The sequence below is a fragment of the Diceros bicornis genome, chromosome 24 (genome assembly GCF_020826845.1).
Source record: "Diceros bicornis minor isolate mBicDic1 chromosome 24, mDicBic1.mat.cur, whole genome shotgun sequence".
Taxonomy (NCBI): Eukaryota; Metazoa; Chordata; class Mammalia; order Perissodactyla; family Rhinocerotidae; genus Diceros; species Diceros bicornis.
This window is the reverse complement of record NC_080763.1, coordinates 45,360,023-45,372,372: the sequence shown is the minus strand read 5'-3', so window position 1 is coordinate 45,372,372 and position 12,350 is coordinate 45,360,023. Positions and strand designations below refer to the sequence as shown.

General features: G+C 55.5%; 1 protein-coding gene across 2 annotated transcripts in view; it reads left to right on the top strand.

The window, feature by feature from the left end:
• Positions 1 to 11,516, top strand: part of WARS1 (tryptophanyl-tRNA synthetase 1) — a 30,505-nt gene extending 18,989 nt beyond the window's left edge. For both annotated transcript variants that reach the window (XM_058567711.1, XM_058567710.1), the window contains exons 7-11: positions 2,990 to 3,090; positions 4,979 to 5,091; positions 5,250 to 5,423; positions 9,584 to 9,724; positions 10,891 to 11,516. In XM_058567711.1, coding sequence (XP_058423694.1) covers positions 2,990 to 3,090; positions 4,979 to 5,091; positions 5,250 to 5,423; positions 9,584 to 9,724; positions 10,891 to 11,052 — 691 coding nt within the window. In that variant the 3' untranslated portion in view covers positions 11,053 to 11,516. The remainder of the gene's footprint in view (positions 1 to 2,989; positions 3,091 to 4,978; positions 5,092 to 5,249; positions 5,424 to 9,583; positions 9,725 to 10,890) is intronic.
• The last annotated feature ends 834 nt before the right edge of the window (positions 11,517 to 12,350 follow it).

The following is a 12,350-nucleotide window of genomic DNA, read 5'->3' as shown; positions in this document are numbered from 1 at the left end:
GATGTTAGCTCAGAGCCGGTCTTCCTCAGCAAAAAGAGGAGGATTAGCTTAGGGCTGATCTTCCTCACCAAAAAAAAAAAAAAAGTTAAAGCCTGTTTTCAAATGTCTTACTCCCTTTAAGTTTCTTCTAAATACTTGAGCATTTTACTCTTTTTCTTACAATTTAACTCAGATTTAACGAAGCCCCTTCCTGGTCTGTAGGAGCTGGAAATACAGCAAAGCCAGCTCCGCCCCTTCTTTGGGTGGGGGGTGTGGCAAGGGCTCCATGGGGGACAGAGTCAGTGGCAGGCAGGCAGCTTCCCCACCCCGCCCCCCTCAGGGTTCTGACCCCCCATGTGGGCCCAGAGAGGCCTTCCTGCTGGGCGTCCCGAGGGACAGAAGGACACGCACCGGGAATCTGAAAGCTGGTGTTGCAGGCCCGGCTCTGCTCCTGGTTGGTTCGGCAAGTCCTTGGCTTCTCTGAGCCTCCGTTGTCCTGGGAAGTGGGGCCCGTGAGAGGCAGGCAGTCTAGCGGAGGGGTGCAGAGTGCTCTGCCGGGGTCCACGTCCTGACCCCCACATGGTGTGATCGGTGGTGACCTGCCTCCTCTCTGCCTGCTTGCTCGGCTCATTTATTCAGCAGGTGTTTATCGAGCATCTACTAGATGCCAGACTGGTGCTGGGGTCGCGGCAGCCAACACGGCAGTTACCCACCAGCCGTGTCGGTTATCCTCTCATGGGGAGAGTCAGCTGGTTAACAGATGACGTGCCCGGGGATCGTGCGTGTGGTGAGGACAAAGGAAGGGGCCTCTGTGGTCGGGGGGGAGCGGCACCTGGGCTGCAGGGCGTTATGAGGCCTGCGTGGGTTACTGCATGTGAAGTGATTCCAGTAGTGCCCGGCTCCTGGTGAGCGCTCAGTGCATGTCGCTCTGAACCTCTGACACTGTGACCCTCTCTGTGCCTGTGGAAGGGATCTAGGAGGGCTTCTTTAAGGCGTCTGAATGTGAAGGGCCAGTGTTCTCCCCGGGGGCAAACTGTGGTGTTCAGCCGCCATCTGCGGGATGCAGCCGGGTCTGTTTCCTGTCGCCAGGGGCAAAGCCTCGGGGTACGGGCACTGGGTCACACTGTGTGGGCACTGGCATGTGCCCGGGGAACCAGTGTCCCTCTGGGTAGGGCTGCCACTCACGGTGCGGCCCCGCACTCATCCTGCAGCCTGAGCAGCGCAGCGAGGAAGTGACCCGTCTTCCAAGAAAGGTCAGGGTGGTCTTCAAGAATACCGCTCAAACACCGGGGAGCTGGAGTCCGGAGTCGTGTGGGGTCCTGTAGACTCCCTCCTTGTGGGGCCCTGGGGGCCGTCTTGTGCAGCGTGACCCCAGCCAGAGGGCTGGCCCACCCGGCTGATCTGCGCTGGAGCGTTTACAGTTGCCCCCACCCCAGGGACTCGTGGAGTCGTTGCTGCGGCCATCTCCCCCAGGTGGAGGCAGCTGCTTGTCCCGGCCGGGTGTGAGCAGCGTGAGGCCTGCTGCTGCCCTGCGTGCAGGCACACCTGTTTCAGCAGACGACAGACGGGCACCTTTCCAGGCGGCTGCTGCGCTCTGCTCTGCTTTGTTTCCATCACCCTGAGTGGGGGACCCAGGCTGGGCCTACTTGGCTTGTTGTGGTGCTCGTGGTGCATCATCTCTGGTCTTCTCTCCGTAGCACTGTCCCCACCCTGACCGGTGCCTCCAGGGTTGGAACTTGGCAGGCCGGCCACCGCTCAGTAAAAGCCACCTCCCGCTCCCTGTCCCCATGCCCGTCCCCCTGCTGAGTGGGCCTCTGCTCCACTTGGAACAGACCCTGGTGCGAGACTGTCTTTGCCCTCCTCCCTGCCTCCTGGCTGCCCCTCACCCAGGCAGCCAGTGTCCCTGCTCCTCTGACGCTTCACCTGTCTGCCCAAAGACATTCGGTAGTTGTCCGCCCTGGGCCAGAAGTCTTCAGCTCCTCAAGCTGTGAGATGGGGTGAGACAAGCACAGGCTTTGGGGCCAGACGAGCCTGGGTTTGGATCCCAGCTCCTGTAGCCACTAGGTCTGCGACATGACCGGTAACCTCTCTGAGCCTCCATCTCCATCTGTAAAGTGGAGGCGAAGCTGCCACCTGGACTGGCAGTGTTAACGTGTGCGCGGCGCTTAACACAGCTCCTGCCACGCTCTGCAAACACTTAGGAAACGTTCGCTTTCTCACTTTCTCCCTTTGTATCCTGATGGTGCCTGACACTTGGCAGGGCCTAGGCAATAAAGCCGCTGAATGCGTGAGTCAAAAGATGTAGTGTGAGAAGCCACTCTGGGTTCTGCTGCCTCCCTGTATTTGCTTTATCCTCAGCCTGGTTTCCTCTGGTAACAGAACGGCTGCCACAGATAGAGGCCTCTTATCCACATGCGCTTACCATCCAGAAGAAAGAGTCTGGTTGGTTGAACCACCACTGTGGCCCAGCCCTGTTGCTGGGGATGGGGCCATCCTGCCCAAACGGCACGGCTGCCCCACCGTGGAGGTAGCAGTGGTGGCCGGATACGGGGAGAACCCGCTGCACTGAGACAAGCCCTCCTTCCTGGACCCGTCCGTTGCTATCCAGATGCCTCATCTAGCGACAAGTTGTAAATTGTCTTCCATAATACACAACACCGTCTGTCTCAACAGAAAAGCTCCCCTGGGGCTCCCAGACTTGAAGTACACAGCACGCTCAACCACTGACCCTGGCAGAATTTACCTGTTTCGTGTTGGCCGCTGGGTCTGAATCTGGCTGTGTTCTTAGCTCCCCTGCTTGTCGTCTCGCATTGGTTTCACACTGGTTTCCACCCTTCCCGGTCCACTTTGCCTGCGGCAGGTACCTTTGCCTACCACTGGCTTCTGGGCACCTTCCTCCCAGGCCGTGTCCTCGCCCATATCTGGCCCACGCAGGTTTTCCCATCTGCTACTTTGCCCTCAGCGGGAGGCCGCCCTCTGAACCTGGGGTTTGATTCTGGTGTCTTTGCAGGTCGAGCCCAGAATTCTACAGGAACGTGGTGAAGATTCAGAAGCACGTCACCTTCAACCAGGTGAAAGGCATCTTCGGCTTCACCGACAGTGACAGCATTGGTAAGGAGCTGAGGCGGCCCCGCCCCGCCCCGCCCCTGTCAGAAAGGAGCGGCACTGGGTGCTGGGGTGGTGGACGTGGTGTCTGCCCTGGGCCGAGCTGTCGCTGAGATGGGAGCATGTGCCGTCTGTCTCTAAGTAGTAAATCCAGAGGTGGGTTTTCCCGTAACATAAAGAGCTAGGGCAGTGCCTTCGGCCACATTTCTGGGCCATGTGGAGCTGTACTTCAGGATACCATCTGTCCCTCTCCTCAGTCCTCCATTTTAAGGTTTAGAAGAAAGAGAGAAAAGAGCAGAGGTGATTTTGACGTGCCATAATTGTCTCCCTGGACCTCAGTGTCTCTACCTGGAAGGAGGGGCTTGACTGGAGCCCTGTGGAGCCTGCCCCGCCCCCAGCTGATGGGCACATGTTTGCCTGCCCTGTGCATGTTTATGGGCCTTTCCAGAGAGTTCCACACCTCTTTCAGATGCGTTGCCTTCTCTCCTTTTCTTGACCTAAGAATCAATCCTTGAGACTGCTGGCTGGGTCTCCTGATCCCCCACACACCCAGGACAGTTCCCAGGATGTGCCCGCAGCGCTATGCCCTGCTGGGAGGGAGCCCATTCCAGGGCCTGTCAGTGAGGGCCTGCGAGGATAGGTGCCGAGGGAAATGCCACCGAGAGGCCTTGCTGGGAGGCTTGGCACACAAGCAAACCTTTCCCTCGGTGTCTCAGTCAGATTCCTTCCCAACAGTTGGGGCATGAACCCTGTGCTTTTGAAAGAGCTTTCTCCTTGGAGTCCCAGCCTGCAGAGGGAAGACGTCTCAGTGGAGGCTGCGCTGAGCGAGTAGGGAGACAGTGGACATAACAAATAGCTGCACACACTTCGCTCCAGGGGACCTGGTTTGAATCCCGGCTCAGCCAACTGCTTGCTGTGTACTAGCTGTGGCAAGCTGTGTACACCTTGAGCCTGGAGGTCCGGAGTGTAAAATGGGGGCGATGCTGGCACCTTCTCGTCAAGTTGTGAGGAGCAGAGGAGCCAGGGAATGCCCTGAGCATGGAGCCTGGCCCCCACATGCAGGGAGTAGCCACCGCTGCTCTGCTTTAATGGGGCGCTGGTGGCGAGGGCAGCCATCCCTTGGTCCCCCAGAGAAAAACAGGAACCCAGAAATGGGTGTCTCTTTCTGAGGTGGGGAGAAAACAGCTGCTAGGAGAGAGCATCGCAGAGACAGGACTTGCAGAGGAGAAGAGAAGCAGCACCCCCGAGCTCGCCCTGCGGTGCCGGAGCAACAGCCAGGGGCATGTTCTCAGCACCAGCTGAAGCCCGACTGCCAGCCAGCCCCGGGACGCCTGGGCGGGCACTACCCAAGTGGCACGGCTGGGGTGGACTGGCGCGACACCACTTGTCAAGGGTCATACAAAGGTCTATGCCCTCTGACCCATAAGTTCTGCTTTTGTAGGTCTAAGCAAGTAGCAAAACAGTGTTAACAGCAACAACTTCCAAAACATTGAGAACAGTTTTGTGTACCAAGGTATCATAGTTTATAATAATTAAAGAGGAGGAACCACCCAAATGCCCGGTGGGTAGAGAACAGCTAAATACTGTGTGACAGGAATCTGGGACAGAATCCATTCAGCAGCAGCGTGGGAGGGTGGCACAAAGGGGAAGAGGTCAGGAAAACTGAAGAGTGTGACCACAGACAGCACAGAGTGAAACAGAAGACAGTGAAAAGAGGCCCCAACTGAGACTGTCGGTTTCGTCCTTTTACTTTTCTGTGTTTTTCAGATTTTCTTTAATGATTATTACTTTTCTAATGGGGAGAAAGCCTATTTTTGTCCATCCCTGTCACTGGGTTAATCAGCCAGAACAGGAATTGGTCTCGTGTGTGACAATATTCTGTCCTTGCTTTCAGGGAAGATCAGCTTTCCTGCCATCCAGGCTGCGCCCTCCTTCAGCAACTCCTTCCCTCAGATCTTCCAGGACAGGACGGACATCCAGTGCCTCATACCCTGTGCCATCGACCAGGTCAGGAGGACAGCTGGGCTTTCCCGGTCTGGGGCTGTGCAGGAGGTTCCTTGTGCTCTTCCGTGGAGGTTTCCCGTGAGGGCCCGCTTCATGTTGCTCACTGGCTGAAAGCTGGCCCGTCTCTTCCAGCTGTCCTCAAAAGGCCCCTCTCCCCACAGGATCCTTACTTCAGAATGACGAGAGATGTCGCCCCCAGGATCAGCTATCCTAAACCAGCCCTGCTGCACTCGACCTTCTTCCCTGCCCTGCAGGGGGCCCAGACCAAGATGAGCGCCAGCGACGCCAACTCCTCCATCTTCCTCACAGACACGGCCAAGCAGATTAAAAACAAGGTGAGCGCTGCCGGGGGCGGAGGGGCAGCCTGTGCGAGCAGAGCCACGCCTGAGAGAGACACACACTCACGCACGCACACGCACCACCACTCTGTGCTTTGGGCGTCCACTACACAGGGATGCTGAACTCCAGGATCAGTAACTGCTCCCTGCTAACTCGAGGCAGCCTGTCCCTGTTCCCGGATTTCAGGTGAATTTGTTTTGTTTGCCCTTGCATTTAGGCAATACTGTAGATTTTTTTTCTTTTCTTTTCTTCTCTGCTTTTCTCACCAACCCTCTGCTCTGGAAGCAAAGTCATGCCAGTTTCCTTTAAAGTTACTATTGAACAATAGAAAAAAATATTCCCACATTTCTGAGCACCAGCTGTATTCCAGGAGCCGGACCAGGTGCTTTGCTTGTGTTTTTTGGTTTTATTTCTCACTGGGAGGTCGTCGTGTGTTCCTTTTAACGATGAGAAGGTTGAGGCCCAAAGAGGAGGCCCAGCTTGACCTAGTTTCCATGAGCAGAAACCAGCGAGTGCCCTCCTGGCCCAGGAGCAGCCGTTACCAAGGTGGGGCTTGGGGCTGAGCGTTCTCCCTGAGGCCGGAACTGACGGATGTCCCCCGACAGGACAGTCGTGTCAGCCTGGGAGTGCCGTGCCCGGCCAGTACACAGTGGGCGCCCAGTAAATGCTGGTCGAATCACCAGAGAAACTGAAAAGAGGCGTTAGTTTGAACTTCCTTACTTGTCAGGACTGCACTTCTGTTGCTCGGTACTGAATTGCCAGTGTGTGTGTGCTCCCCTCGCTGTTCCACAGAGCTGTTGACGTTTCATTTGGAACCAAGTGTGTCTTTGCGGGTTGGACGATCACAGTAGGAATAACAGAAACTGTATTTGAGGCATGTAGTGCAACCATCTGAGACACCACCGGCCCCTGACCCTTGTGGAGAGCCCCGAGCAGGTTCTGGCCAACAATGGGGAGAGCGTTCCTATCAAAACTTTCATCCAGAAAATGGCCGTCACCACTTCTCCACCCTCGGTTTGAAGCTGGTATAAACGGCTTTTTCTTTCCCTTTCACTTCTGGCTGAAACTTCTAGAGCACAGAGTGCAGAGGAGGGGAGGGGAAGCTCCTGTTCCCTGCGGCAGAGAAGTCATTTGGTTTTGTTTTTGAGAAGTGGTTTTAAAGAAGTCATTTATGGCTCCGGGGCATTTTTCATTCATTTAGGGACCAGCAGAGACCCCGAGGGCTGGGTGAGCAGTGAGTGTGAGGTCAGGAACCACATAGGCTGCAGAGGCCACGAGGGTCACGAGGCCTGCGGGGCGGGACAGGCTCAGGCCAGGCCCTGGTTCTCAGTCCCCAAGCCCACCTTCCGCTCCAGAATCAGAACCTCCACACAGCCGAGCCCCTCCCAAGAATGACAGCAGCCATGCCAGGGACACGCCGCCAGGCCGTGGTCACCTGCCCTTGCTCACCTGGGATCTCCTGGAGTCCCAGCAACCCCCCGGTGGCTGTGTCCATTTGGTAGGCGAGGAAATCAAGGATCAGGCAGCTTCCCTACGTTCACACAGCTGGAAGCAGTGGGCCAAGACCGTGACCCAGCTCCACCACTGGTGGCCTTCCGTGGCCTGGAGTCCAGAGCCCGGCTTGTCTCGGCCCTGCCACTTACCTGCTGTTGCCAAGCGACCTTGGCTCTCGGTGTCATTTGTGAAGTGGGAGCAGCTCTACCAGCTTCCTGGACTTGAGGCTTACATGAGATCACATATGAAAAGTGCTTGTAAACTGTAGCGTGCTGCCCAAATTTAAGATTGTAGTTCAAAAAGTGAATAGTTGGACAGCTCCTTTATAGTGCAGGCCAAAACATGCCTTCCCAGGCTGTCACCTGGGCCCTGTCAGAGCCCACAGGCAGACCCTTCTGCAGCAGCACTTGGAAGTGTGGAGTCTCCCCTTTTCTAGGACGAATGTCTAATAGTTTGCCAGCCTGGCCACCCAGTTGTGATTTCTGGTCACAAGACCCCTTTAGTGCCCCGCTCCCATGGCTGGCCTCCAGCTCTAGGGTCAGAGGTCCAGTGGCACATCCCCACCCTGGGTCTGGGGGCTCCTGGAGGCCAGCTCAGCCGTCCCATTGGATTGTAGTAGCCTAAGCCCACTGGCTCTTGGAGCTGGAGGTTTGAATCAAGTCCTCCATCCCTCCACCCTGACACACTTGGCATAGTTTCCTGTTACACTGAATTATGCTGAATCATGCTGGTTTCGGTAGTGCACCTCACTTGCTTCTGTCATTTTGGGTCCTGCCAGCAGCATTCTGGGCCCCACAACCAACACTGCCCTCCACCCTAACTCAAACCTATTCTCCTGTTGGTTTCCTGTAAGTCAGGCCCCAGCATCACTGAGGACTGGCCAGGTCCAGCACCAGGCTGACTTAAGCCACTCTCGGCAGCCTTGGTGTCCCAGGAAGAGTGAGCCAGGCTCTACCCCAACTGCCGCAGACAACAGCTTCTGGACACTCTCGCCTCCTTACTTCACCTGTAACATGGTGAAGGCAATATCGAGGTCACTGGGGCATCAGGGATTAAATGTTTGTAATAATGATGACAGCCGCCATTAACGGCGAGTCTGCTGTGTGCCACTATTGGACGAGAGGCCTGCCCGGGGGGAGTGATGTGCAGGAGGCGGGCAGTGCCCTGGCTTCTTGGAAAATGAGCAGCAGACGTGCCCTTCCTCGTCCTTCTCTCAGACAAAGACTGGGAACTGTCCCCGGGCCCTTGGAGCCTGGGAGACTCTGTCCTCAAGACTCTGTTCCTGGCACTGGAGCGCCTTCCCCGAGGCCCAGCACTGGCCTGGCCTGGGAGTCTGCGCCCAGGAAGATGCCTGTGCAGGCAGGGGCCGCCACACGGCCAGTGACTCCGTGAGACACACAGCACCTGCCCAAGGGCACACAGCCCTCAGGAGAGGCTGATACCAGGTGGTTTTCTCTTCTTTCTGTATATTTTGTGTTTTTCATAGTTTTTGCAGTTCTCATACATTGATTTTATTTTATCACTTGCTCTTTTTTGTTAAGAAAAGGAAAGTTGACACTTATTGTCTTTATTTTTCCTGCCCCCGGCCCACCCGCCAGCAGCCACCTTTCACCAACTTCCCTTTGTACAGGGCCTCACCCAAGCATCTCTGGCAGCTTCCTCTTTCCCTGAGCAGCCCTTAGCGGCGCCCTCCAGAAGGAGATGGGATTCCCTGGCCTCACTTGTGCCCGACAGCCTCTGCCCCTGACGTTCCTCTGCTTCTTCCAGATGACCCCAGTACCCAGTTAGTAATCTGCCCTGGGCTCCTTCTGGGGAGACTTACTAAATGTCTCAACTTAGGAATTATTGACTCCACACACCCTTCTCCCCATTAAAAATAAAATTAGCGTGACATTTGTGTATAGTAGGTTTCTCAAATACTTGTTGAAAGAACATTGAAGGAACTTTGTCTATCCTTTTTGGCGTTGCTCTCGTCTCTTGGCCCTGATTTCTCCAAGATTATCTTCAATGATTCCTAAAAACCATTTTGGTAGTTTCTGAGTCTGTCTTTTTTCAGCTCCTGAATTTGCATGTCTTCAGGTGGGGCCCAGCCTGCGGGCTCTGTCTGCCTCCGCACCTCTCATGGGTTCTGCTTTCCCTTACGAGCCGTGTTCTTGTGCCTCCCGTTCTCCTTTCCCGGTGGGGAAGGCAGCAGCCAAGCTGGGTCGGGGGCTGCTCTCGTGTCCTCTGTTAACAGCACACCCACCCCGGCAGCAGCTGCCTCTTCGTGTCGTCTGTTTTACTCTGAAGATGGCTCCTCCTCTCTCTGGAGCTCATTACCTGAGAACACTTTAGGACATTTCCCCCAAATTTCAACACAGTTAGGGATTTGGTTTTCCCAACTCTATTCTGTGTCTGAGGGGAGAGGGGACTTCAAAGCTCCTCTGCCCTCCCTTCCCCCCTTCTCTGCAGGGAGCCCCAGTGTGGCTCGTACCCAGGCTTGGCAGGAAGGAGCCTTTTGTGGGGCGCCTCGCACTGTCTGTGAGCCTCAGCCTCCCTCTGGTCAGGCTCTGATGGGCAGAGCAGTTGCCAGCCTGGCTTCCAGTACTCAGGCTCCCGGCCAGTTTCCACATGCAGGGCAGCCGGGACTGACCAGCGTATCTGTGTCGTCTTGCTGGTGCAGGTCAACAAGCACGCCTTTTCTGGAGGGAGAGACACCGTTGAGGAGCACAGGCAGTTTGGGGGCAACTGTGATGTGGATGTGTCCTTCATGTACCTGACCTTCTTCCTTGAGGATGATGACAGGCTCGAGCAGATTCGAAAGGTGAGACGGGAGGCCAAGCGCCCTGAAAGGTGCTGGCAGCCGTGCTTAGGGCGGCCAGAGCTTCCTCAGCACCTGGGCCTTAAGAGCTGGCGCTCAAGTGAGACAAAATTGAGTAGGTGGATCATGTTTTCAACCATGTGCCAAGGAACTTTATGAACAGATAGCTCACAAAAGAGAAAGTACAAACTGCTATTTAGAACCCACAGAAAGCTTTAATCTCCCTGGCGATCAAAGAAATATAAGTCAAAACAAGACACCAAGAAAGTGGAGATGACTCCCCTCCCGAGTCAGCGGGGCTTGTGTTTGCGCTGGTTGTTACCAGGTGAGCCGAGTGTTCGCGCACGGCCCCTCGGCGAGCAGTTTGTGGTGGGTACATAGAGCGCAAGGAGTCTTCAGAGCCTGTGCCCCGGGTTCTCCATTTCCTGGGATCTTTTCCAAGAAAGTAATCCTAAATAAGAAAGAGCTCTCTGTACCAAGATGTTGAAAACGATAACAGCAGCAAGTTCAGCACAGACTGCACGGCAGAGGAGATGTGCGCTGAGTGGTCACGGGGTGGGTGAGCGTGCAGGCGTGAGGTTGTAGTGACACGGGCGATGTGCCTAGGATAGTGGTGGAAGGTACCAAACTGGAAATGCAGTGAGATCAACTGTGCTTCAATAAAATGCACCAGGAAGAAAATCTAAAAGAAAACGTGCCAGAACGTTAACAGGACCCTCAACCTAGGTCTCGGCTGTGCGGGGGACTTTCCCTCTGTTTGGTGCTGCTTTGTGGTTCGGGTACTTGAAGAAGTTTGTGCCACAGATACATATCACTCCCACAGTCAGAAAATGGAAAATATCCAGCAAGAATTTTAGAGAAGTGGGTGAGGCTGAAGGGAGCAGTCACTTGTTCCTCTGCCTGCAGCCCGTGAGCTGGCAGGGAGGGCGGGCAGGGTGCAGTGACACTTCCTGTTCCTTCCCCTGTGTAGAGCGGGTCGCAGCCACTCGTCAGAGCCGGGCTCTAGTTATTTTAAGAAAGCGTGGTTTAAGGTACAGGTTCTTGTACTTTTGGGCGCCGCCCGTGCACCAGGCTCTGCATGGGGCGGGGGGCTGGGCAGGTGCCCAGAGCAGGGAGGTGCCCAGGGTGTGGGGAGCGATTCTCATTGTGGTCTCTCTCCTCCGGGGCAGGATTACACCAGTGGAGCCATGCTCACCGGCGACCTCAAGAAGATACTCATTGAGGTCCTGCAGCCCTTGGTGGCTGAGCACCAGGCCCGGCGCGAGGCGGTCACAGACGAGATAGTGAAAGAGTTCATGACCCCCCGGAAGCTGTCCTACGACTTTCAGTAGCACTCATTTTATGCCCTCAGCACCCCAGCTTAATCGAATCACCGCTCCCCTAGGCCCTGCCCCATGGTGATTACTGGCCTCGGGTCTGTCAGCCCATGTGTGTCAATACTGCTTCTGTGAGCGTCATCCTGTCCGTCCCTTGTGAGCAAAACCCTGTGGGGTGATTGGTGCCGTGTAGCGTTGTGTGGTCAGACAGACCAGTCTAGCTGGAGTCTCTCCCACAAAGCAGCCCGAGGGTGTGGCGCCTTTGCCAGATGTCCTGGTCCACAGGACGGCCTCCATTTGAAAGCGTCCAACTGTTCCCAATACACTCTTAAAGCCTGGCCCGTGAAAGCGTATGTAGCCTGTGTGTGCATATCATGAAACTAAAAAGTGCTTTGAAAAGTCGATGTGGGGAAGTTTAATGGGCACAAGATGTATTTCAGCCCATGCTCCAAAAAAATAAAAACAATTGCTAGCTAAAAGTTTTGCTTGGTGTTTGACTAGGGGATCTCCCAGTTTGAAAGCTGCTTTGAACATTGAGTATTGGCCAGAGTTGGCCAGTTTTTGTTAAATTGAGTCTTTTATGGGCGAAACGTTCCAGTTTACTTACGAAACTCCAGACCTTGCATGTCCTCTCCTCCAGAAATCATGCTTTTTTCCCTGGACACACTAAGATTTTGTTTCCACCAAATAATCCTAGACACTCCAGCCTGGAAACCAATGGCGCTTTGCTCTGACCAAGCCAGATGCTGAGGGGAGTCTGTTCCCTTTGCAGATACTTTTGACCCTTGACTGGTGTGGAAGTCTGCCTGCACAGAGCAGTGTCCTGCCCATGTCCCCCAGCGGGTGCACCTAGCTAGAAAGCTCACAGCAGCCCCTCCCCGCGGCCCTCAGCACTGTGTCTGTGGGAGGCCCACTGAGTTGTGTGCCCTGTGTAGTTTGGGAAAAGCTGAAGACATATATCAGGGAAAGCCCTTGGTTGAGGTGTCTGTCCCTTCTGGAGGTGCAGGGTCCACTCTTGGGTGCTCTACTCTCGTGTCGCCAGTCGGTATAAATAAACTTCTCACCCCACCTGTGTCGCTGTGCTCTGTCCAGGGTCATGGGGGCAAAGGCCTGCTTCAAGCGCAAGACTGGGCTGCACTGCTGCTGAGAGCCCCAGCCCCTCCGTGGGTGGCCCGAGTCCACCGGCGTCCCACTTGCAGATGCATGTGGGATGGAAACACGCAGTCCTGTGGCACTGAGACCAGGCTCCCAGGAACCAGCTGGGAAGCAGCCTGGCTGCTGTTCTGGCCCTTAGCAGTCTCCCCAGGGCTGCC